At 42.5% G+C, this 27,199-nt stretch overlaps 3 protein-coding genes across 3 annotated transcripts; 2 read left to right on the forward strand and 1 right to left on the reverse strand.

The window, feature by feature from the left end:
- The first annotated feature begins 1,403 nt into the window (after positions 1–1,403).
- On the forward strand, positions 1,404–8,592 carry LOC129339570 (vomeronasal type-2 receptor 26-like). The gene is made up of 4 exons (XM_054994151.1): positions 1,404–1,694; positions 4,349–4,576; positions 6,358–6,484; positions 7,670–8,592. The coding sequence occupies exons 1-4, from the start codon at positions 1,404–1,406 to the stop codon at positions 8,590–8,592; spliced, it is 1,569 nt and encodes a 522-aa protein (XP_054850126.1).
- A 12,118-nt stretch (positions 8,593–20,710) lies between these two features.
- Positions 20,711–23,501, forward strand: LOC129339571 (vomeronasal type-2 receptor 26-like). Its single transcript, XM_054994152.1, has 3 exons — positions 20,711–20,800; positions 21,515–21,641; positions 22,579–23,501. Exons 1-3 carry the CDS (start codon positions 20,711–20,713, stop codon positions 23,499–23,501), a joined length of 1,140 nt encoding a protein of 379 aa, XP_054850127.1.
- Positions 23,502–26,548: 3,047 nt separating this feature from the next.
- On the reverse strand, positions 26,549–27,055 carry LOC129339572 (ribonuclease-like). Its single transcript, XM_054994153.1, has one exon. It carries the CDS (start codon positions 27,053–27,055, stop codon positions 26,549–26,551), a length of 507 nt encoding a protein of 168 aa, XP_054850128.1.
- Between the last annotated feature and the right edge of the window lie 144 nt (positions 27,056–27,199).

The following is a 27,199-nucleotide window of genomic DNA, read 5'->3' on the forward strand; positions in this document are numbered from 1 at the left end:
TGGGAAAAAAATATATAAAAATATTACATATGATACCCAAACTCCGAATTTACCCTTGCCATCAATATTATACTTTAACTCCAGATTAATCCTACATGATCTCCTTCCTTTTAAAAACATTTCTCTCCACTTCCTAATCGTCAAACACAAAAAGCATCAGTTCATTTCTCCCTGTTTTCTGCAAGAAGTCTATAAGGGGCTTCCAGGTAGCAATATACAAAGTGGCTCGCTTACAGTGCCCATATACCCTCCTCGTCTACGGAGCTAAGTGCAAAAGATGGTTTCATGGAGCCGTGCAATTCACACCAAGCACAGTCTCTTCTATGGCTCGCCAAGGAGCATCTGGCCCTAACTTCTCCAAGACCCCCATTCTTAGCTCTACTCCCACTTCTCCTGAAAATAGTTTGGTATATTGGCAGAAATGTGACCAAGGACAGTTTTCTACAAGTTGGAAAGTATTGCGACAGCAAGATTGATTTTTAGAGCATGGGAACAGGACCTGGAAGGCCAGGGTTTAAAAAAACTCCCATGAAGGCATGAATTGCATTGGATGACCTTGGGCCAGGCAAACTCTCAGTTGAACATATAGCATAGTTTTGAAGATAAAATTGTCAGATACAGATCAGTTCCGTGGATCATAGGTGTGTTACCTTTTAATCACACCTATAATCCAAGGAACTCATCTGCTGCTGGCATAGTCTCAAAATGCAGAAGCCAATCAGGCAAAAATCCTATAGGGCTATCTTTCTATTATTCAGAGGAGTTATCCGTGTTATTCTGTAGTTGCATAATAGTAAAGAGTCCAGTAGCACCTTTAAGACTAACCAACTTTATTGTAGCATAAGCTTTTTTGAGAACCACAGTTCCCTTTGTCAGATGTATCATCTAGTTCTCAAAAGCTTATGCTACAATAAAGTTGGTTAGTCTTAAAGGTGCTACTGGACTCTTACTACTACTACTACTACTACTACTACTACTACTACTACTACTACTACTACTACTACTACTAACTTCATTTATATCCGACATTTTCCCCAATGGGGAACCAAAGTTATTTACATCATTCTGCTCTCCTCCATTTTATCCTCACAGCAAGGCAGTGAAGTAGGTTAGACTTAAGGTGCGACTGGCCCAAGGTGTGACTGGCCCAGCATGCTTCCATGGCAGAGCAGGAATTCAAACCTGGGTCCCTCAGATCCTAGTCCAGCAATCTAACCAATCCACCACATCCTTTCAAGGGGAAACTGCGTTCACTAAAGATCTACTTCTTAGGAAAAAATAGAGGTCCACTAGAAGGATTTTAGGTTGACGCAATTTCTGCAGCTGACAATGTCTGAGAATTTAATGCATTTAAAAGGTGGCTTCGATAAGGATGTAAGACTGCATGAAATTCTCATTGCAGTATGTGGACTAAAAACTATCAGCACATCCTTGCCTTTGGCTTTGCTGTTAATGAGATCAACAAGAACACAAAACTCTTACCAAACACAACCCTGGGATTCGAGATCTATGACAACAATTTCCATGAAAGAAAGTCATACTGGAACACTCTAAGCCTTCTCTCCAGAGGGCAGGTGTCTCTCCCCAACTACAGCTGTGACAGGAAGAGGAAGGTTATGGCCATGATTGGTGGTCTCACTTCCCTAATCTCCATTGAGATGTGCAAGATCTCAGCAACCTACAAGATCCCACAGGTACGTGCGTTCAGACAGAAGGAAAAGTGCTCACATTGGTACATTTCTTGTCTGGATTCCCTTACAACACCTTTCCCATATGTGTTGCATTTGTAAAGCTCAACAATTCAAAATGATCCTGTTAGGTCATAATTTCTATGGATTATCTTTTACTCACACTGCCACATCTCTTCCGCAAAGATGTTCTTCCAAGCTGTGCTTCAGCTCCCAAAACCACAGTTCAGTATTGCAGTTGGTTAAACGATTCTTAATATAGATTCTCCGCTATCCTTCTTAGAATTCATTTCCTGGTTGAACCTTGACAGAAATCCCATCTCAAATGATTGGTTTTGGTTTAAAAGCTGCTTGGACTTGAGTCCAGTGGCACCTTAGAGATCAATAAGATTTTCATAGTAAGCTTTCGAGAATCTGACAGAGCGGAACTACAAGTGACAAAAGGCACAGGTTGGACACTTGTCAGCTTCCCTCAAGTTTTGATGGGAAATGTAGGCAGCTTGGCGGAATGTTGGACAAGTGACAGTTGAAAAGTCCATTGGACAGCAGTCGGAGAGCCAAGCTGCAAGACCAGGACGCCTACATTTCCCATCAAAACTTGAGGGAAGCTGACTAGTGTCCAACCTGTGCCTTTTGTCACTTGTAGTTCCGCTCTGAACTTCCTTCTTCAGACAAGTTGTTTTAAGTACCAAATTCACTGAACAGTAGATTGAAATTTCCGGAGGGCATTTACTAAGCTTTAAAATATATTTTTTTTCCATCCTGTCTCCCATTAGCTCAGTTATGGTTCCTCTGACCCAGTATTGAGTGATAAAGACAAGTTCCCTCACTTCTTCCGCATGATTCCAAATGAAAATCTTCAGTATGTAGGGATTGTTGAACTATTGAAGCATTTTGAATGGAATTGGATTGGCCTCCTTGTATCGGATGATGACAGTACAGAAACATTCCTTCAAACCCTGAGACCAAGGCTCTCCCAAAACAATATTTGCGTTGCTGTGACACATGTGATTTTTACACTGTGGACTTACATGCCAGAACAGCTCACTAAAGACCTGAAAACTGTGGCTTCTAGTTTCACGATGAACAAAGTCAACGTGGTCATTGTTCATGGAGATATTCAGTCTATGGGGTGGTTACCAATATTTCTGTTGACACTGGAAAATAATTTTATGCATCCAATTGAGAAAATATGGATCACAACCGCGCCGGTGGATGTCACATTTACTGTTTTAAATACCGCTTTACCTGTGAAATCCCTCAATGGCTCCTTGACTTTCTTACCCCACACAAAGGTGGTTCCAGGATTTCATGACTTTCTTGAGACCATCAGTCCTGTCCATTCTACATTTTATCGCATCCATGATATCTGGTACTTCCTTTTTAAGTGCTCATTTCCTACCCATTACTTATACTCTGTAACTAAGTTAATGTGTACAGGAAAGGAGAAACTGGGAGACCTCCCTGGGAATGTATTTGAAATGGAAATGTCTGGTCAGAGCTATGGCATTTATAATGCTATGTATGCTACAGCACATGCTCTCCATGCCATCTATTCATCCAGAAGACAAAAGAAGGCACCGTGGGGTGCAGACAGATGGAGTCTTCAGAATGTCCAGCCATGGCAAGTAAGACACAACTCCCCCAGAATGCAATTGAAATGTCCATAAAATTCAGTGGTGGGCCTGAATGATCTTTAAATAGGAAAGTATGATCTTTAACTTAGAATCATAAGGTTGGAAGGTACCTCCAGGGTCATCTAGTCCAACCCCCTTCAACGCAGGACATTCCCAGCTTCCTCCTCCTTCACCCCCCCCCCAGAGACACTTGCTCAATGCTCAAAACACCATTCAGATCCCTAGCCAAACTGGCCTTGGGAAAATTGCTTCCTGGCCCCAAAGTGGTGATCAATATTACCGTGGATATGTAAGAAGGGGCCACGAGAATTAAGCACTGATATAACTCTTCCCTCTCATGATCTGGCTAGGTTCACAGAATCAGCATTGCTATCAAAATGCACTTGCCAGTGAAGTAATAAGAATTCACTTGTACTAGGCTCAGGACAGGTGGCCGTAGGGTTTCCAGGCCTCCTGCTATAGTGGGACACCTCCTGCTGAGTACATTCATTGCCCGTTGCTTCTCAGAGTGGTGACAAGAGAAATATAATTTTAAAAATTTTCGTTGCTATCACAACACTTTTGGCTGTAAAACCTGGAAGTTGTATCTTGTTCAAAAAATACAAATTGGAGACAGGCAGGGCTTTTTTTCTGGGGAAAGAGGTGGTAGAACTCAGTGGCTTGCCCTCAGAGAAAATGGTCACATGGCTGGTGGCCCCGCCCCCTGATCTCCAGACAGAGGGGAGTTTAGATTGCCTTCCACGCCGCTGAGCAGTGCAGAGGGCAATCTAAACTCCCCTCTGTCTGGAGATCAGGGGGCGGGGCCACCAGCCATGTGACCATTTTCAAGAGGTTCCGGAACTCTGTTCCACCACGTTTCAGCTGGAAAAAAAGCCCTGGAGACAGGCTATTAACTATTCAGATTGGTGCAGTCCGGACTATGGCCCTGTACCTTTCATTATTGTGCAATTATTATCATTCCCACCAACCCCACCAGTCTCTCTCTCTTTCTGGCTAATGCTGTTTTCTTCTTCCCCAACTCAGCTTCACTCTTTTCTGAGAAACATCCGCTTTAACACCACCACTGGAGAAGAAATCTTTTTTGATGAAAATGGGGACCTGGTGGCTGGGTACGATATCATGAACCTGGTCACATTCTTCAACAACTCCTTCCAAAGGGCCCAGGTTGGAAGAATAGACTCCCTGGATCTTGCAGGCCAAACATTTACTATTGATAGAAGTCTCATTTCATGGAATCCTATATTTAAACAGGTAGGAAAGTTTGGGGTTTTTTTAACATGGAAATGCTATTTTCCAGACTGACCAGTGTTATGACCCCTTCTTTCTCTTGGGTAGATTTTGCCTTTAATCTTTCCCTTAACACCCTCTGGGTAGTTTGCTGCCACCAGGAATATTATATTCCAAGATATTTTATTTAAGTTTTCCCTTTTGTAATGTGCCTAAGCGTTAGGCTCCTTCGTGGTTCCATGTGGCCCTGAGGATAGGAATGGGATATAGCAATGACAGCCACTCTGGGATATAATAAAAACAAAATAAACTTTTATTTAGTCAAGAAGCATATCGGTTTCATAAACTTAGTTCTCGGTTCTTAAGGTTACTTCATTTAAACTCATTCATACAGATCTCTTCTAAGGCTTCACGCACAGCCTGCTTTCTCTAGACTCCTGTTCACAGAAATATTAAATCTGCTCAGGCAGCACACAGCTGGCCTCTCTTTCCCTGACTGAGAGCCAAGCTACAAGTGACATCTTACACAGGTTGGACTCCTATCAGCTTCCCTCAAGTTTTGATGGGAAATGTAGGCATCCTGGTTTTACAGCTTAGCTCTCCATTACAGCTGTAAAACCAGGATGCCTACATTTCCCATCAAAACGAGGGAAGCTGACAAGTGTCCAACCTGTGCCAGGCATCACTTGTAGCTTAGCTCTTAGTGTTCTTTCACAAGCATGCTCAGTTCAGGTTCCACACAGGTTATATTTCTCTCATAAATACTTCAACATACTCAGGCAGCACACAGCTAGCCTGCTTTCTTCAGACTGAAACTTTTGCTCTTCACTCCCAGTCTCAAACTGCATTCACTCCGCCCACACTCTCAGCCATGAGCCAATCATATCACTCACTCATCCCTCTCTCGCCCCCCACTCTTCACCTGTCTCACCCCAAGCATTTAAAGACACATGCACACATTTACTTGAAATCATTTTTTTAACATGGAATGGAAATGCTATTTTCCAGACTGACCAGATTTTGGCGATTCTCAATATTCTGTTCTATTGTATGAATATCCCCAAATAATATATGGTTCTGGACAGGGGTCATTTCGTAGAAAAAGAGCTGGAGCATAACTCATTAGCATATGCCACACCCCTTGACATCACAGGAAATGTGTCATTAGCACAACTGATTTGTATATGCCACACCCCCTGACATCACCTATCCTGGCTGTTTTGGACCCAATCCTGGCCATTCAGGGCCGAAATTGGGCTCCAAATGGCAAAAAGGGGCTGAAAATGGCTGAAAAGGGGCTCAAAATGGTCAGGATCAGGCTGCTGCTGAGCAGGAGAGTGATCCACCACCTGTAAGAGGCCCAATCCGGGCTGTTTCAGCCCCAATCCAGGCCAAAACGGACCCAAAATGGCCGAGAGTCAGGTGGGTGGAGCCACCTGACATGTGACCTCTTTGGGGAACTGCCGGAACTGCGTTCCGGCATGTTCCCCCTCGAAATGAGCCCTGGTTCTGGACATACAAATATAGGAAGAAAGGATAATGACTGTCCCCACTGGGTGCTGCTTACCCTAATGTCTTTATTTCTGCTTCTGTAAAATTTCTTGTACCTAGCAGAGTTTTACACTGAAAATGTATTATTCCTTCTATGGAAACTAGATTTGCTCACATATTTCTTCATTCTAATCATGAGATGCTCCTTGAGGGAATGACCTTTGTCAGGTACAGCACCTCTTCTGCCAAGCGGCTGGTTTCAGGAGCAAGTGGCTCCTTCCCTCATCAGCTCTTTTCTTTGTGTTCCTCACTAGGAAATCCCCCGATCCAGGTGTGTGGAGAGCTGCCTTCCTGGGCAGAGGAGGATCGTGAAGGAGGGGGAAGATGTCTGTTGCTACGATTGCGTTCAGTGCCCTGAAGGGAGCATTGCAGTCCAGAAGGGTAAGTACAGGAATGTATAGTGACTTGTGAGAACCAACAAAAATGGACAGCTGATCCTCAATACAGACATGAAAAGAGGAAGCAAAAGTTTAGGACAAATATATTGGTCATTGTTCCTGGGCTGGGGTATATTGACGTCAATTACTTCTATAAGAACCCTGAAATATTAATCATGACAAAATATGAAAAAAAAAATCTTTTTGCAAAATTGAGTAAGAATAGAAATGAGTATGTAATCCAGAATCATTATATAGTGTTTATTAAAGACTATGTTATGTTCTATCTTATTGCACTGCCATTTAACAACAACAACAACAACAACCATTCGATTTATATACTGCCCTTCAAGATAACTTAATACCCACTCAGAGTGGTTTACAAAGTATGTCATTATTATCCCCACAACAAAACACCCTGTGAGGTGGATGGGGCTGAAAAAGCTAGAAGCTGTGACTGACCCAAGGACACCCAGCTGGCTTCAAGTGGAGGAGTGGGGAATCAAACCCAGTTCTCTAGTTTAGAGTCCTGCACTCTTAACCACTACACCAAACTAGTGTAGTATATCTAGGGATTTTGTATTTATCTACCACTATTCTACATATAACTTAGATCTAAACATACCAGGGAGATTAACTAATGCAAGTGGAATTCCCTCTGTCATTTCAGTTCAAACTCACTAAGTCAGACCTCGAGTCACAGCCTTTTGTGTGTCATCGTAGTGTGTGCAACTGCACTCTGATTTCAGTTTTCACCTCTTCAAATTCTTCCATCTTTAAGTCAAGGAAACACAGGAACACATGATGTACCCAGATTAAGCAATATGAACCAAAGTTGTGATAAATAAAATAATCTAGTGGATATGTGCCTTCACCTTGGTAGCACAGGCAAGCTTGATCTTGTCAGATTTCAAAAACTAAGCAGGGTTGACCTTGGTTAGTATTTGGATAGGAGACCTCCAACGAAGACCAGGGTTGCAAAGGCAGGCAATGGCAAACCATCTCTCTTGCCTTAAAAACTCCCCCAGGAGTTGCCATAAATCAGCTAAGACTTGAAGGTACTCTCCACCTCCACCACAAGATATACAGGTAAAATCACACAGAACAAATAAAAGAACTGAAATCTCATGAATTGTTTTCCATGGAAATTTTATTTTAGACAGCTTAACACATGGATTGTTAATTTTAGATGCAGATCTGTGTGAAAAGTGCCCAGAAGATCAGTATCCAAACAAGAAACAGATTCGGTGCATCGACAAAGTGATCACCTACTTATCCTACACTGAACCCTTGGGAGGAGTTCTGGCTTCCTTGGCCCTTTTCCTTTCTGTGATAACAATGATGGTGTTGGGGCTCTTTGTTCTGCACTGGGACACTCCCATCGTCAAGGCCAACAACAGGAGCATCACCTGCACCCTCCTGGCCTCTCTGCTGCTCGGCTTCCTCTGCTGCTTCCTGTTCATTGGCCAGCCTGGGAAGCTGACCTGCCTTCTTCGCCAAACTCTCTTTAGCATCACCTTCTCCGTCTCAGTTTCTTCTGTGCTGGGCAAAACCATCACTGTGGTTGTGGCTTTCATGGCCACCAAGCCAGGAAACAGGATGAGGAAATGGGTTGGGAAGAGGCTGGCACTGTCAGTTATTATTGTTGGTTCTTTCATTCAAACAGGCATCTGTGTTGCGTGGTTGGCAATTTCACCCCCTTTCCCAGAGCTGGACATGCATTCCCAGGTGGGCCAGATCACAGTGAAATGCAACGAAGGCTCAGAGATCATGTTCTACCTAGTCCTGGGCTACATGGGCTTTCTGGCCACCATCAGTTTCACTGTGGCTTTCCTAGCAAGAAGGTTACCTGACAGTTTCAATGAAGCCAAGCTGATCACCTTCAGCATGCTGCTCTTCTGCACTGTTTGGGTTTCCTTTGTCCCAACATATCTTAGCACCAAAGGGAAATACATGGTGGCCGTGGAGATCTTCTCCATCTTGGCCTCCAGTGCTGGCTTGTTGGGTTGTATCTTCTTCCCCAAATGCTACATTATAATACTGAGACCTGAACTGAATACCAAGCAACAGTTAGTAAGGGAAACTACAGAAAAGATAAAGTTTCACAACTGATCTTGAACAACCTTGATTTTTTTAAATGGCTTGTTCCAGCCAAATTCCTGTGCAAAGCTGGGATGGCCATTTCCAGGTTCATCAACAAAATTTGCCAAAAATTGTAGTAGAAAATTTGGCAAATTTTCTCTAACTTTTTACATTGAACATAATTGTTTTTGTCTTTTGCTCCTATATTGTTTTTAATGTCCAAATGAATGTATGTGTATTCTGAAAATAAAAATAGTTGTTTAAATTGAACATAAAAAGCAATGAGAGACTCTTGGTTGCTTGTCCTTGGGAAAACCAAGGTTATTATGAATGGAAGGAAGCATTTCAGTGGAAAGTATTGGCCAAGGAGAGTAGGGGAAGAGACTTGTTCATCTGCTCAATGCTGCTGTTGTTTGTCGTATTGGGATAGTTATAGGGGTTTTCCTCTGTGGTTATTCACCCACAGCTGAAGTAGAGCTACAACAGGTGCTTTCTCAAAGGGAAGAGAGTCTCCAGAACCATTTTATCTCCTGCTTTTTATAAACAGTCATGGAAGAAAAGGTCACATATAGATAGAGCCCTAAATCTGTTGAAATCAATCATCGACTTTTTGAAAAGTTTGGAATGTTTGCATATATATGTGCCATCAAGTTGCAACTGGTTTATGGAGACCCCAGCAAGGGGCTTTCAAGGCAAGTGAGAAGCAGAGGGGGTTTGCCCCAAGTGCCTTCCTCTGCAGAGTCTTCCTTGGTGGCCTCCCATCCAAGAACTGACCCTGCTTAGCTTCCAAAATCTGATGAGATCAGGCTATACCATGCTTCCTTCCCTCCCTTGCAATGTTTAGGCAGCTGGCTTCCTGCTTTTCTTTTCATCTCCCCATAATCCATCACCCAATAGATTTCTGTTCAGAAATATTGGCCTTATGCCCAGCATGCACCCTGTTGTCCAAAGAATTAATTCTTCTCCCATGGCTGTTCCCCAAAAGATCAGACACTGGCTGTGTCATCATGCTTCTTTTGGATATGCAGGGCCTTAGGAATTTGGAGGAAAGTTCTGCTCTGTAATTATCTAGATCACTATTATTGAACATTTGTTTTTTTGTGTGAAAGTCTCAGGGCAAGCAAGAGGTAACTTACAAAGAACAGAGCAAAAGCATTCATCTTAACTGCTCCCACTTTATCATAGATTATAAAGCTGCTTATCTTTGTGGGTGATTTTCTGTAAAGCTCGTCCTCCTTCCATTGGTTGTTACATTATAATGCACATTTACAGTAAGGATTGGAGCCAACCTTTGGAGAAATTTGTATTACTGCTCCTTCTTGTCCTCCTGTTACATCCTGCTTGCAGCATGAATGTGAACTCTGCATGCAAACAGCAACCCAAACTTCACCATAGCATACCCGCATCCCGAGACAACGTTATCACTGGTGTGTTTGTATCCATTTCATTTGGTACTATTCAGTTATTGAATTTTGCCAGACAACCACAGACGATCGAGGGGTACATGTAAGTAGCTCTTTGTTTCTTTAAAGGGTGCATGATAACTCTCATCTGATTTTGATTATTCTGCCGTGCATTGTTCTCCTATAAACCCAAGTGGAGGGTTTCACATCACTTCAAACACAATGCTTTCCAGGTGGGGTCTGTTCAAATATCCATCTAACACTCAGAAAGCATTCTGAAGTCAAGTTATGGAAGACAAGAAGAGGTGATTTATGCTCAGATGTTTGGCATTAATTCTTCCAGGGTTCTAGATTATTAAACTCACTGTAGTCAGTCCAACAAACAAAGGACAGGATCAGGAGATGGCATGTCTAAATAGTTATCTCCCCTCCTGCATCTGTAAACCGTTTAAAAGTCTACTTGACACTGCAACAACATTCATTTTCACAGCAAGCCACGGTTTCTAGTTACTCGCTTTTTTAACACAAGTCTCAGGGTTGTCAGTTTGTGCTATGTCTTGGATTATAATCCTGCACGCTTCCTCTACACAGAGCAGGTCACAGAACAGTTCCTTTAGAATGTTTCTGCTAGCTTCCCTACTAAAGTCCTGAGTGCAGGAAAAGCTTTTATGGGGCCATGCAATTCACACCAACTAGAATATTTCCCATGGTTCATCAAGGAACATTTGTACCTTCTGTCTTCTGTGAGGCCCCCATTCTAGCCTCCCACTCCAGCTTCTGCTGTGAAGAATTTCTCACATTGTCTAAACTGATAATTGGTGAGGTTTTTGACCAATGAAGTTTTCTAACAGTGTTAAAGTACTGGAAGAGCCAAAGTAGTACTTATGGTTGTTGTGGATTTTCCGGGCTGTATAGCCGTGGTCTTGGCATTGTAGTTCCTGATGTTTCACCAGCAGCTGTGACTGGCATCTTCAGAGGTGTAGCACCAAAAGACAGAGATCTCTCAGTGCTACACCTTCAGAGGTGCTGCACCTCTGAAGATGCCAGTCACAGCTGCTGGCGAAACGTCAGGAACTACAATGCCAAGACCACAGCTATACAGCCCGGAAAATCCACAACAACTATCGTTAACTGGCTGTGAAAGCCTTCGACAATATAAAGTAGTACTTAGTCTTGGAACAGTACCTGGAAGAATGAAATCCCCACCCAACCATGAAATTCACCGAGTAACGTTTTACTAGTCACTCTGTCTCAGTTGAACACAGCATACTTTTGAAGATTGCATTTTGGAGAGATAACTACATGAGCAGCTAATGAGCTCCTTGCTCCTTGGATCAAAGGTGGGATAAAACGGTATAGGCAAATCATCTCAAAATGCAGAGGTCGTTCACGGTTGTAAACCAAGCAGACATTCAGCCCTGATAGCTTTCTCTTCATAACTGCATCCTTCAGATGGGGGCTTGCATTAGATTAATAACGTAGCAGCACTACAACAATTTCATCTTGACACTGTATGAATTACATTTGCAATTTCTGCAGTTGTCAATGTATATGAGCAGCAGACGAGCTCCTTGGATCAAAGGTAGGATAAAAAGTTATATAGACAGATCATCTCAAAACGCAAAAGCCATTTACAGTTGCAAACCAAGCAGACATTCAGCTCTGATAGCTTTCTCTTCTTATCTGCATCCTTCTGATGGGGACCTGCATTTCCTGAGGATCTGCTTCTTAGATTAATTAATGTAGCAGCAGTACAAGGATTTCACCTTGACACTATATGAATTACATTTGCAAATTCTGCAGTCGGCAGTGTATGCAAATTAAATGCATTTGTAAGATGCTTTATCTAAGAATAGATGACTACATGAACCTCTCGTTGCAGTATGTGGACTAAAAACTACCAGCACATCCTTGCCTTTGTTTTTGCCATGAATGAGATCAACAAGAATGCCAAACTCTTACCAAACACCACACTGGGGTTCGAGATCTACGATAACAATTTCCATGAAATAAAGTCATGTTGGAACACACTGAGTCTACTCTCCACAGGACAGATGTTTCTCCCCAACTACAGCTGTGGAAGGAACAGGAAAATAATGGCCATGGTTGGTGGTCTCACTTCCACAAACTCCATTGAAATGGCCAAGATGTCATCTGCCTACAAGTTACCACAGGTATGAATGTCTGTGTACATTCAAAAATGGTTGTGTAGGTTCATTTCTAGTGTAAGCCCTGTTCCAACTCTTTTCCTGTGGGTTCCTCAACATCTGGAACACAAACACTGCCATCCTAAACAGAGTTACACTTTCTAAGCCCATTGATTTAAATGGGTTTAAACATGTGTAACACTTCTTAGGATTACACTGTTAATGACTCTTCTCAGGGTCCTTTTAGTAATTAATATGTTCAATGGGTTATCTTGGATCCCCGCTGCTACAGGTCTCTCTTATCCTCACTCTTCCAAACAGTGCTTCCTTCAAATTCAGAGTTCAATACCCATACTAGGTTACACCATCAGTAATATGGATGCTCTGACTATATTTGATGTGTGTGCTTTTCTTGCAATCTCATTTCAGATTATAAAGTTTTATTAAAATGTTATTTTTTCAGCCTTATTTATAGCCAGCTGTTCTTGCTGCAACTCAAGGCAGATTACACAGAGTGAGTCAATGCACTTAAATAGGATGAGACACCTGATAAGCAATATAATAAATCTAGGATATTGCTTAGATAACCAGTGACCACAAAGAAGCAGATTTCTGGTCTCAGATTAAGGAAGGATGGTTCTGAGTTTTAAAATATGTTTTCTCACCCCACCCCCACCCCCACCAGCTCAGTTATGGCTCCTTTGATCCAGTACTGAGTGACAAATCTCAGTTCCCTCATTTCTTCCGGATGATTCCAAACGAAAACCATCAGTACATTGGGATTGTTCAGCTACTGAGGCATTTTGGATGGAATTGGATTGGCCTTCTCTTATCAGATAATGACACTGGAGAAACATTCCTTCGAACCCTGAAACCAAAGCTCTTTCAGAGCAATATTTGCATTGCTTTGACATACATGATTGCAACAATGTGGATCAACGCAACACCACAGCACATTAAAGGCCTGCAAATTGTGTCTTCTAGTCTCAAGTTGAACAAAATCAATGTGGTTGTTGTCCATGGAGATATTCAATCTATGGGGTGGTTACCGTTATATCTCTTATATCTGGAAAATAATTATATGCGTTCATTTGAGAGCGTTTGGATCACAACCGCTCAGGCAGACATCACATTTGCTATTTTAAACAGTCGATTACCAGCAAAATCCCTCAACGGCACTTTGTCCTTCTCGCTCCACACAAAAGAGGTGCCAGGATTTCATGACTTTCTTGAGACCATAAATCCTGTCCAATCTACATATTATCGCATCCGTATATGGTGCCTGCTTTTTCAGTGCTCTTTCCCTACACATTCGACATGCCCTTTAGCCAAAGCAAACTGCACAGGGGAGGAGAAACTGGGGAGCCTGCCTGGAACTGTGTTTGAAATGGGAATGGCTGGTCAGAGCTATGCTATCTACAATGCTGCTTATGCTGTAGCGCATGCCCTCCAAGCTCTGTATTCATCGAGAAGTCAACAAAAAGCAAAAGGGGATAGAAGGAGACAAAGCTTTCCAAACATTCAACCATGGCAAGTAAGTCATAACGACACAATTTTTTAAAAATGTTAGTCTTATGGATACAAATACTTCAACTGGATGGATTTGGGGCCCTTCATTTGTAAGCTATAGACTAAAAGAGATGAACCTTGAATTCAGTCCCCATATTATATTCATTCCAGCCTGAGAAAATGCAGTTTTCATGGCTTCTGTAGAATATTTTCCACAATGCAGAATATTATGTCTTTGATTCCATGATGATGTCTGGAGATAAAATCCAAATGCATGCAGGAAATTTGTTCCTCCCCAGGTTGAGTCCTGGTTTTGCAAACAGGTAGGCAGCTGATTCTTCAAGTGTGTGTTATATGTGCCATCAAGGCACCTCCAACCCATGGCAACCCTATAAATGAAAGAGCTCCAAAATGTCTTGTAATTAACAGACTTGCTCAGCAATGCAAAACTGGAGGAAGTGGCTTCTTTTATTGAGTCAAGCCATCTTGTTTGAGTCTTCCTCTTTTCCTACTGCCTTCAACTTTTCCTATCATTATTAACTTTTCCAGAGAGTTTTGTCTTCTCATGAAGTGACCAAAGTAGGAAAGCCTCAGTTTTGCCATTTTCTTCTTCTAGGGAAAATTCAGCCTTGATTTGATCTAGATTCCTCTTATTTGTCATTTTGGCCATCCATGGTACCCTTAAAACTCTCCTCCTGCACCTCATTTCAAATGAATCAACTTTCTTCTTCGAAAAGAGTCCAGTAGCACCTTTAAGACTAACCAACTTTACTGTAGCATAAGCTTTTGAGAATCACAGTTCTCTTCGTCAGATGCGAGAACTGTGATTCTCAAAAGCTTATGCTACAGTAAAGTTGGTTACTCTTAAAGGTGCTACTGGAATCTTTTTGATTTTGCTACTACAGACTAACATGGATAACTCCTCTCGATATATGACCACGGAAAGCACAGCTTTCTTCTTGTCCGCTTTCTTCATTGTCCAACTTTCATATCCATATCTATAGTATACCCTTCATATCATATCCATATCCATACCTTTCATAAATGATGACATTTATGACGTCCTTGAAACATTCCACTTCACAAACAGTGGCTCCTTCTAGGGTAATTCCTGCTCTGATCTTCAGACCCTGTCACAATTCCCATGGTATCATTGGTAACTTTAGTTGCCAAACCAGTTCTAAATCTGGCTGCAACCAGTTTGGCCATCATTATTTGTCAATTTATTTTAAAAAAAATCATTGGATTCCACTGTTATGTTATATTGAAAGGCTTATTTGCAAGCAGAAACATTTTGTTAATATATTGGTTTGTTTTGAATTATATTTGGTATTGTAAGAAGCTCTTTATTTTGTGTACATTATATTTTGTATTTATTATCAGGTGTGAAACTTTTTTTTAATTTCCAAAAGAAATTTATTTTAAAATATTTATTAGGGTTATGCATTAAGATATTCTACCCCTAAACAATGCCCCAAATTTCCTATTTTGTTGCAAGTTGCAAATACTTGAAATGAAACAGAACACTTCCAAAAATTCAGGATTTTTCAAGTTGATTGGCATGAAATTTAGGTTATCTCAGGTTATTTCAGGTTATTTTAATTTTTTGTGTTTCCCTATTTTCGATGGATAGAGGCCAGGTATACCTTCATAGTTTCCCATGCATTTTGGATATAATATTAATATTTTTCAAGAAAATGATAATCATGTCCTTTTCTGAAATGTTGGGATAAAATGAAAAAATTTTAAGGGCACAGCCCTAATATTTACACCCTACCTTTCCATAAATCAAGATCGTTAACAATCTTAGAAAACTTTTGAAGTACATTAAAAGCAACGCCATGGCTCCTATGCCATCACTCATCACAAGCACAGATTACTATAAAATACCAAGAGAGATTTGCAAGAATCAAGAAAAAAGCCCCACCAGAAAGAAAGCACCAATTCAAAAAGACAGACACCCAATTCAACAATCAGAAAATGTGGTTGTACATTACAGGCATTATGAAGCAATATTTATACTCATTAGGATTACCACTGGCAGGGTCATAACGGTGATTTCAACAGGAGATGTGTCCAACTCAGGACAACTGAGTGGAGGAAAAAGGAGTTTAAAAAGTCAGAGGTGATAGTTATATAAGGGAATAACTTCACTGGCTAGTTTGGTGTAGGGGTTAAGAGCAGCGGGACTCTAATCTGGAGAAACGGGTTTGATTCCCCACTCATCTGCTTGAAGCCAGCTGGGTGACCATGGGTCAGTCTCAGTTCTTTCAGAGCTCTCTCAGCCCCACCCACCTCACTGGGTGACTGTTGTGGGGATAATAATAACATACTTTGTAAACTGCTGTTACATTGTTAAATTGTCCTGAAGGACAGTATATAAATCCAATGTTGTTGTTATTTTCTTGAAGGAAAGGAGATAGGCAGATGTGCCCCTGAGCCTTTTTACTCTCTCTCAACTTAGTCTACATCACACGACACTTGTGAGATCAAAGGTGTGAGGGTGTGTGCAATACTCTTTGTTCTGAGAACCTTGGAATGGAGGACAGGTAAACATGTGAGGGAAAAAATGAAAAAATGTATTCTACACATAATAAATTATTAGCCTATTCATTTGAACAGTGATTCATGTAATTTCTTTGATAGTAGGGGCAAAGGAAGGGTGCAAAGGAAATCTGTGTCAGGGGACCACAGTGGCTCTCTAGTAGAGATGGGCATGAACCGAAATATGAACCAAAATTAAGCACGAACTAGGACAGTTCGTGGTTCACAAACCGTGGTTCGTCAGACCCCTTTTCTGATGAACCGCCACAAACTTTAGGCTGGTTCGTTTGGTTCGTTTTTTGGTTCATGACTGCAGACAGCCTGGTTCCAATCTATCAGTTTCCTAGGCAACAGGGGATGGACTTCCTGCAGACATTCTGCTGACCCAGAAGTGACCTTCTTCTGGCCCGGAAGTGACCTTCTGCTGACCCAGAAGTGATGGTTTCCTGACCTGGATGTGCTGTTTTCATGAACCAAACAAACTGGTTCACGAACCAGGGGCAGGTTCGTGAAATTTGACAAACCATGAACCGCATGGTTTGGTTTTTTCCAGTTCGTGCCCATCTCTACTCCCTAGATCCCTGGAAGAGTTGACAGTGAGTTGAGGTTGAAAATCAGTGAGAGCATTCAGGTTGCTCCCTAAAACATCCCTAAGGATCTGTGGAACCATTTATGTTATTTTATGTTACCAATTTATATGCCATCATTCTGATTCTTAAGACTCCCAGGGCAGCTAATAGTCCAAAGGAAAGGAGAGATAAAGTTAAGGGTCATCCATATATTGTTAGTATTGCAGCCCTACTTTCTGGATGACCTTCCATGATTGTTTCATGTAGTGTTAAATAGCAGACCAAAGATCGAACTCTGAGGAAGCCAACAAACACAAAATAGAATCCCAGGGACACCTTCCAGAAAGAATGGAGCCACTGCTGGACATCCCAGCCTGCATAGTAGGGTTCAATCACTGCATAGCAAAGGTCATCAAAATTGATGACCAGGGCAGTTTCTTTTACACATGCAGTCCAAAAAACAATGTTGAATAATCCTGATAATCTATAGGATCTGGGGCTGAGTTGCCACCATACACGAGTATCTTGTTCAGAAAAAGGCAAGTGGGAGACTGGCTGACAAATATTCAGATAGATGGGAGTCCAGTGTTGATCTTAAGGCCATAGGAATGGATTAATCTAATAGTCATCATTCTCACAAGTTCTTCTTTCTCATATCACTGTTATTTTATCTCAAGCTTCACTCTTTTCTGAGAAATATCTGCTTTAACAACACTGCTGGGGAGGAAATCTTTTTTGATGGAAATGGAGATTTGGTTACTGGGTATGATATTATGAACCTGGTCATATTCTCCAATAGATCTTTCCAGAAAATCCAAGTTGGAAGAATAGACCCCTGGGCTCCTGAAGGCAAAGATTTCATTGTTAAAGAACATTCCATTGTGTGGAATCAAAAGTTTAAACAGGTATGAAAGAATTTTTATGAACAGGGAAATGCTGTCCAGGTTTTGGTAATTTCAAAGTGAGATATTTCTTCGGTTCCTTAAATGCTCCAGTCATACATTGCCAGAAGAAATAAAGATTGACCCGGTCTGAGTGCTGCTTCCTCCTAATTTATCTGTACAAGTGGTGAGGAAATGGTACATCATCTCTCTGTCCACTGAGAATCGCCTGAATTCACTCTCAGTCCAACAAATATCAGTGTTTGGTGGCAACTTTGGAATACTGCATGGATGGCTGTCAGTCTCTCTCTCTCTCTCACACACACACACACACACAGAGAGAGAGAGAGAGAGAGAGAGAGAGAGAGAGGATACACACAGGCACTGGTAGCAGAGAAGGTGAAAGTGTATCCTCTTTCTCTCCTACAACAGTATATTAAAATAATCTTGCAAAATGGCAGAGTAAGAAGGGAGGGTTGTGTCCCTGTGATTTCTCTTTATGGTCATCTTCAATCTCTAGATTCCGCAATGAATCTCAAACACCTAATTTCTCAATTACGCAACAACCAGAATAGCCAAATCAGGTTACACTTGAATAAAACGTATTGACAGATTTACATTTATCAGTTTCAAGATTACCGCAATTGTATGAGTTGTATGTCTTTTTACAAAGAGTCAGCATAAGGTAATAGCCAGATTATTGGATTAGAATCTGCCACAAAAGCTTACGGGGTGACCTTGGGCCAGTGGCACACTCTCACAGGGTTGCTTTAAGAATAAAATGGCAGAGATGAAAATGATGTAAGCAGCTTTGAGTCCCAACTGAGAAGAAAGATGGTGCATAAAAGAAGTAAATAAAAATAAAGTTTAAAAGCAGGGCTTTTTTTCAGCTGGAACGTGGTGGAACGGAGTTCCGGAACCTCTTAAAAATGGTCACATGGCTGGTGGCCCCACCCCCTGATCTCCAGACAGAGGGGAGTTTCGATTGCCCTCTGCGCCGCTCTGTCTGGAGATCAGGGGGCGGGGCCACCAGCCATGTGACCATTTTCTCTGAGGGCAACCCACTGAGTTCCACCACCTCTTTTCCCAGAAAAAAGCCCTGTTTAAAAGAGAAATGAACAGAACAATCTTATGCAGTTACTCCAGTCTAAGCTCATGGTCTTAGACTGGTGTAAGTCTTCATAGGATTGCACTGGAAGAGAAGACACAATTGACTTGCATAGATGATGATTTGATAAATTATGGTCTTTCGAGGGGCTTTAAAGAAATTAAGTAAGATAAGATATAACTAAGATCTTTACTAATAGTAAGAAAAGAATAATATTAATATAGTAATAAGGTATTATTAACAAAGGGGGGTTGGAGTGCTGTTGGAAGTCATTATTGAAAAGGGGGGAGGGGAGGGGAGGGGAAATATATACAGAGGTATTGAAATGGAGTGTATTTGTATTTGAATTTGACTATACATTGACCCATCCAATAAAAAATTATTTTTTAAAAAAAGATAAATAGGGGGAGGCTATCCTGATGAACAAGAAATAGTTGTCCAGTTCCAAGGATCAAATTAGATCTTATACTTTGGCCCTTAGAGAGAGGACACTGATGGCATGACCCCTTCAGAGTGGCTCTTCAATGAGTGTTTGGCTTCCTTTTTTTACTGGTAAAAGCCATAAATATTGTTGGAAATCACCTATCGGGACCATATCACGTTAGTTTTTTCATTCCTTTGTCTCTTCCACTTCTCATTAGTTCCTCAGGAGCACAGTGTGGGTTCCTGCATTCCAATAAATCCCATGTGTCTGTATAGGCACCAAGGGAAGATTCCACCCCCCCTCCCCCTTTTTAAAAAGCAGGCAGAGATGTGGGTGATTCTCTTCTGTTATGTTAATGTCTGTAACTGCAACAAGGGTCTGGATCCTTGCAATCCCAAAAAGTCAAGCGAGTAAATGACAAGATAACACTTTATAGAAGTCCTGCAGTTACACTGTTTCTTAGTTTCATGTAATGTTAATTTTTTCATCTCAGATCTTTTAAACCCATGGGATCAAAAATTTTGCACTTGAGGTGTCATTAACCATTGAATAAAAGCATACAAAGAGCCCTGCTGGATCATACCAGCAATCCATCCAGTTCAACATCTGATTTCACACAGCTGTCCTGGAGAGCCAGCCAACAGAGTAAAAAGGCCAAGACCTTACCTTGATGCTCCCTCTTAGCATTGGGCTTCAGAGCTTGCTGCCAAGGAGCCTCATTCCACAGAGTGTGTCTCAAAAAAGATTGTTATATCTCTTATGCTACCAATTTTATTGTAGCATAAGCTTTCGGGGATCACAGTTCTCTTTGTCAGATGCATCTGGCGGGGAGAGTTGTGGTTCTCGAAGGCTTGTGCTGCAGTGGAATTGGTTGGTCTTGGAGGTGCTGCTGGACTCTTTTTGATTTTGCTACTACAGACTAACACGGCTAAGTCCTCTGAACCTTTACAGAAGCAAACTGATCTCCACATCAGAAGGAGCTGTTTGCATCTGCATATCAGAAGGAGCTGTTTGCATCTGCATATCAGAAGGAGATGTTTGCATCTACCCCACCCACCCCTCTCCTCCTCTATATCTGACCAGTTTCTCTTTCTGCCCTCCATGCATCTGACGAAGAGAACTGTGGTTCTCGAAAGCTTATGCTACAATAAAATTGGTTAGTCTTAAAGGTGCTACTGGACTCTTTTTGATTATATTAGAAAGATTTCTCATATCTGATGTAATGCCCCTTCTTTACAACTATGGAACATTAACCTTCCTCAGATATTCCTTCTTACTAACCACTATTAGAAATAGTTCTATTTCATTTGGTAGCAGAGTTACTTAGAAGCATTTTCCTCAACATGCAGTAACTAATCCTCAGGCAAAAGAGTTGCCAGGTCCCCTTACAGTCCTGGCAGGAGGCTGGGGAACTGGTGCTTTCCTTTCTTGTGGTTCCAGCATGTTGCACTTCCAGTGATGTCACTGGGCATCACTGGAATTGGGCCTATTCTGCCCAATTCAGCCCATTTGGGGCCGAAATTGGCCCGCTGCAAAGTGTGTGCACACTATGGGTGCGGTGCAATGACATCGCTCCCAGGAGTGATATCATCACACCGCTCCCGGGAGTGTGACCAAGAGGCCCGTCCTGCACCCTTCTCCCCTACTGGTCAGGTGAGTGATGGCGGCGGGGGGTGGAATGTGAAAGCAAGGGATCCTCTGCCTGCACCAGGGAAATGAGATCCCTATCAGGCAATCAAATTGTAGAAAAGGCAGAACAGTTCATTGGGGTAGATTCCATTCATGGCAATATCTTGGAGTAAAAAGAAAGAATCTTAGGGCCAAACTACAAGTGACAAATGACACTTGAACGGCAAGTGTATTTCTCCCTGTTCACTTGCCCTCCACTTGCGCTCCACTTGATCCACTTGCCATTCAAGCGTCATTCGTCACTTGTAGCTTGGCCCTCAGTCTAAAGAGTCACTTTCCCTATAAATGCCATGGCCAGATAGTCTGGCAGCAAGACTGCAAGCGGGTCTGTGGATGAGGCCTTCATGGAAGAAGCTCTGAGAAATACATGCTTCCCTTTGTAAGGCCATGAAGCAAGAAAAAGAAATCTCCCAAGGGACACATAGAAGAGGAGGAGTCAGGAGGCATTTCTGCCTTAGACAAAGAGAAGCAGCTTCCTATCAAGAGAGTTACACATATACTCAGAGAGACATGCAGCACCTCCCAGGGTCCATGCTGAGTCACCTGTTCCATCAACCACAACATGCTCCTGGAGGGATTGACCATCATCAGGTATAACAGCTATTCTCCCAAATGGCAGGTTTCAGGAGCGAATGGCTCATTCCCTCATCTGCCCCTTTTCTTTGTGCTTCTCACTAGGGTATCCCCTACTCCAGGTGTGTGGAAAGCTGCCTCCCTGGGCAAAGCAGGATTACGAAGGAGGGGAAGGATGTCTGTTGCTACTATTGTGTTCAGTGCCCCAAAGGGAGGATTTCAGTCCACATGGGTAAGAAGAAGAATGTAGAGTTTCCAAATACATGCAGAAATACTTCAGTACAGACAGTGAAAGAGCATGTGGTCTTTAGCCTGCAGGAAAGGTTTTGTCTGTGGGTTAGATCCAGCCTGGGCCATTCTGGCAGTGCTGAGCCTTTTTTCTGTAGGTGTCCACTATGCATTTATTTAGGAAAAGCTTGTAAGTTTTGTAATTGGAGCAGGGTAAAAAAATATTTGATACAACCTGCATGCTCTTACATTTCACGAACCCTTATTATATGAAGTCAGCTTCACTAATCTCATCACACTGATAAAGGGGTTATCACAGACTTATCCCATGGCAAAAGGGATTAAGAAATTTCACAAGGGAAATATATTCAATACATATCTTAAAAGACTCTAATCTAAACACACTAGAGAAAGGAATTCCAAGTGCAATCGTCTCTGGTTTTTTAGTTCAAACCCATCAGGCCAGATCTGGTAACTTTTGAGGCACAACCATTGAAAAGGATTCTGGGAGTAAAATTATCCATAGGCCTCAGGGATATGGTTACCAGGTCTCTCGGGGGCTAACCAGGGGATGGGCGGCAGTGGGGGAGTCACACAGGGGGATACTTCCTGGTGGGTAATTCCTGGTGTGATGTGGAAGTAATGGGTTGCGCTGTGGGACAAAATCAAACAAAAGGCAATGAGAACAAATAAAACAGATGGCATCTGAAAATTTATACATCTGTTCCATGGGAATCATCTGTATGGATCAAAGATTATAATACAAAATTCCTGCTCATAGAAAATCAATTGTATGAATTTTTTTTTCAGTGTTGATATATCATCTTTCCTTGTTGTTGGACATAATTCTATATAATTGTTGGCACTTTTAACAGATTCCAGTAAATTTTAAAGAATATTTTATATATGGTGCAGATTGACACTTGGTTTATAAATTTTAGATGCAGATCTGTGTGAAAAGTGCCCAGAAGATCAGTATCCAAACAAGAAACAGATTCGGTGCATCGGCAAAGTGATCACCTACTTATCCTACACTGAACCCCTGGGAGCACTTCTGGCTTCCTTTGCCCTTTTCCTTTCTGTGATGACAATGATGGTGATGGGGAGTTTCCTTCTGCACTGGGCCACTCCCATCGTCAAAGCCAACAACCGGAGCATCACCTGCACCCTCCTGGCCTCTCTGCTGCTCGGCATTCTCTGCTGCTTCCTGTTCATTGGCAAACCTGGGAAGGTGACCTGCCTTCTTCGCCAAACTCTCTTTAGCATCACCTTCTCCGTCTCAGTTTCTTCTGTGCTGGGCAAAACCATCACTGTGGTTGTGGCTTTCATGGCCACCAAACCAGGAAACAGGATGAGGAAATGGGTTGGGAAGAGGCTGGCACTGTCAGTTATTATTGTTGGTTCTTTCATTCAAACAGGCATCTGTGTTGCGTGGTTGGCAATTTCACCCCCTTTCCCAGAGCTGGACATGCATTCCCAGGTGGGTCAGATCACAGTGAAATGCAACGAAGGCTCAGAGATCATGTTCTACCTAGTCCTGGGCTACATGGGCTTTCTGGCCACCATCAGTTTCACTGTGGCTTTCCTAGCAAGAAGGTTACCTGACAGTTTCAATGAAGCCAAGCTGATCACCTTCAGCATGCTGCTCTTCTGCACTGTTTGGGTGTCCTTTGTCCCAACATATCTTAGCACCAAAGGGAAATACATGGTGGCCGTGGAGATCTTCTCCATCTTGGCCTCCAGTGCTGGCTTGTTGGGTTGTATCTTCCTCCCCAAATGCTACATCATTATTCTGAGACCTGATCTGAACACCAGAGAGCAACTCATAAGGAAAACTAGGAAAGAGACCAAAATTTGCCACTAGAGGAATTTGCTTTAAATCTAACCAATCCCATGACTAGAGCCCAGGAAACTTTCTCATTTTTCTATTTTCTACCATTTTTTGCAATAATTTCCTTTTTTTTTGTACAGTAAAAATATTTTATATATGTGTGCTCATGTAATTCTCTGCATATTAGGCTTTATCATTTTTATTGTCCATTGGAATACATGTAGGTTATCTAAAATACAAAGATATATTCCTTTGCCCATCCATCTCTGATATGCCCTGACCTGGATAGCTCAGGTGAGCCTGATCTCATCAAATCTCAGAAGCTAAGCAGGGTCAGCCTTGATTAGTAATTAGATGGGAGACCTCCAATGAAGACCAGGGTTGTAGAGCCAGGCAATGGCAAACCACCTCTGTAAGTCTCTTGCCATGAAAACCCTGCCAGGGGGTGCCATAATAACAACAACAACAACATTCAATTTATATACTGCCCTCCAGGACAACTTAACACCCACTCAGAGCGGTTGACAAAGTATGCTATTATTATTAGCACTCTCCACCACCACTGTGGCATGCACACCTTCTCAGAAAATGATGCTAGGAGTCTCAAAATTGGCCACCAGCTTCCCAACCTACCTGCTGCTTTTTGCATTGGAAGCTGCTGCTGTCTCTGGAAGGTCCCAACCAACCATCCAAAAAGAAAGCCAGGCACTTGAATACGGGCTGCAGAGGAGACTGAAACCAGGGAACAGAGCCATGCAGTTAGCCTGGTCTGACTGGTCTGCCCATTGTCATTCTTGAGGGGTTCCTGACACCTGGAGTAAACATATTATTTCTTGCACTGATTCTTCTGTAGATGTTTTCCTCCTATAGACTACATAGTCTACTTAATAAAATCTATTTTCCTTTACCATTGGTGTGTTAATTGGCTCCATGTCCCTTAGAGCAAAAGAGACGCTGCCTCTGGGCAATATATACTGGCTCCAGAATTGCTTCTGGGCTCAGTTCAAAGTACAGGTATTGTCCTGTAAAGCCCTATATGGCTTTGGCCTATGTAGCTTTACAACCACCTACTTCCGTAGCCTACTCTAAGTGGATCCACCAAAGGCTACCCCAAGACAAGGCCTGGCCTTACGGTTGCCTTGTCCCTATACCCTCCTGGCAGGAAGGGAGTTTCTGGCAGTTACCTCGTGCCTTCTGGGTTTTTTTTTCATACGTGCGCAAAGCACACATGCACTCCCAGCACTTACATAATGACATCACTTCCGGATTCTCTGAGAATTGGCCCCAAACAAAGCCAGTCCTTGGCTACATTTGTAACGTTCAGGGGAGTTGATGTTGAAAATTACTCCCCCATTTTAGCCCTCTCCTCCGTTTTGTATTAAATGTGTGAAAAGTTCTGAATGTCCCATTGATCTCATGCTTTTCTTAAAGAGTTTCCCTGAAACATCTACGGGCCAAGCTAGAAGTGACGAATGACACTTGAACGACAAGTGAACAGGCTCACATGGATTCCTCCCTGTTCACTACATGATCAAGTGGAGTGCAAGTGGAGCGCAAGTGAACAGGGAGGAATCCATGTGAGCCTGTTCACTTGTCGTTCAAGTGTCATTCGTCACTTCAAGCTTGGCCCTACATTGTTACTATTAGGGACACAAGAGGTGGATTCCCTTCTCAGCAATTTTAAAGGGTCGAGGAGATTGGGGGAAGGAGAGAGAAAGTCTTGAACCCATTCTACACCACCACCCCACACTACGTGGTATAATGTTTGTCTAGGGCTGGGGAGACCTGGGTTTAGATCCCCACTGGCTTATATGAAGCTTATAGGATGCTCTTGGGCCAGCCCTTCTCCCTTAGCCGAACTTACTTCGCAAGACTGTTGTGAGGATTAAAAGGGAGAGGGGAGAGCCATGTATGCTGCCCTGAACTTCTTGGAGGAAACAAAAAGTAGAAATGCATTGAACAGATAAATAAACAAATAAAACCAACACACAAACCTCTGTGCTGTTATTAGGCCTTGAAAGAGAAAGAGGAAAAGACCAGATCTTCAAAGGTGGGGCCAGCTGTCATGTGACCTCTTTGGGGAACTGCCAGAACTGCGTTCCTGTGCGTTCCCCCTCAAAATGAGCCATGCAGAAACATCAAGGGGGGGCACTTATTTCTCCATTTTTGCTGCTCCATATGAACAGAAGTCTCCCCATGGACTCAACTCTTTAAAATTCAAAGGGGCTTTTTACTCTGATAGGAGGGCTGTATTTTAGGGTGGTAGTATCACAGAGATGCTTCACTGACGAGTTAGGGACCATAGACTTCGCTGCTACGTTGCCTTATATCCTATCTGCCACTTTAAGTACCACCTGTTGCTTTAAGTATGATGCCACTGGGTAGTTCTATGTTGTCTACTATCAGTTGTAGAATTTCTTATGCTCTGTTTCAGCATTTCTTCAACTCTGTATCATTTTTTTGCTAATGTTATGTCTTTGTAACCTCGCATTTATTCATCCTGTGGTATTGTTTATTGAAATGTCCTTGATATTGACTGTACTAATCTCAGACAGTGTATTCCACCATAAGTTTCAGTGAGAAAGGCAGATTATAAGTGACATGAATGACATAAGTCATTCGTGTACAAGTCTGTACTGGTTATTAACGGTAAATAAATCTGATTGATTGGATTGACATAAATAAAAATAAATTAAAAACAGCATGTGTTGTTTAGTTTGGCCTTGAATGCGGCAGTAGAGAGAGAGGTTTGCCATATTGCAACAGGAACAACAGAGGGCGGTCAAGGACAAGGAATTAAAGACAGCAATGCATTCACTATAATAAATGGATTTATTGTATAATGGGAAACAGAAGGGAAACTGGAATGGGATGGTTCTGGAGTGTGCAGAAGTCCTGTTGCTTTAATACTGATCTGGCACCAGAACTGGTGCTAAGTACTGTGCCTTATATATGAAGGAACACACCGTATTTCACGCTGCATGAAAAACAGCTCTGAGTGCCAGAGAGACCGTGGGGGAACGGCAACAGGCCAAAAGAGAGTGCTGTGATCCACCACGTTCTGCCACATTGCCTCTAGGCTACCCATATTTGTTGAGGTGGATGGGGAGGCCTTTCACACAGGTGACCCAGATCTTCTTGACGATGCTCTTCCCCTTGTAGGTGCATGAAGTGTGGGCTTTCCTCCCTTTCCTGGAGCAGATGGTGACTGAGAAAGGGATCGGGCTGCTTCTCATTTCTGCCACAAGGTACCCACTGGAACTGCAGAGGGTCTGCAGGTCATAATCATTGATGTGGAGGAACGTGTTGCTCCGCCAACAGAGCATGCCTCTGATGTGCATCATCTCCTTGCAGTAGTCGTTGTCATTGCCAAAGTCGGATTTGGGGTAGTCCACGTGCCTTCTCAGGAACTCGTCATACTCCGTGCCTTCACAGATCAGCGGCAGGAAGGTTGTGGTTACAAGGAGCAGGAGGCAAAAGGTCCAGTGATGGGAACTCTTTGGAGACATCACTGGGCCGTGTGGATTCTTCTTGGTCTCTGTCTGCAAAGGCACGGTAAGGGAGACAGAGGGAGCGAGCCCCACCATGAGCAATTGCCACAGGCACCACATTAGGAGGGATCTAAATGAGTTAATTACTCATAAGTAGAGTAGCCGGCATTGTTTTGGTTGTAAAAGAGGATCAGGCAAATTCATGGAGTCTATCAAAGGGCATTAGTCACAGGAGCTGGA

Source organism: Eublepharis macularius, chromosome 12 (assembly GCF_028583425.1).
Source record: "Eublepharis macularius isolate TG4126 chromosome 12, MPM_Emac_v1.0, whole genome shotgun sequence".
NCBI classification, from domain to species: domain Eukaryota; kingdom Metazoa; phylum Chordata; class Lepidosauria; order Squamata; family Eublepharidae; genus Eublepharis; species Eublepharis macularius.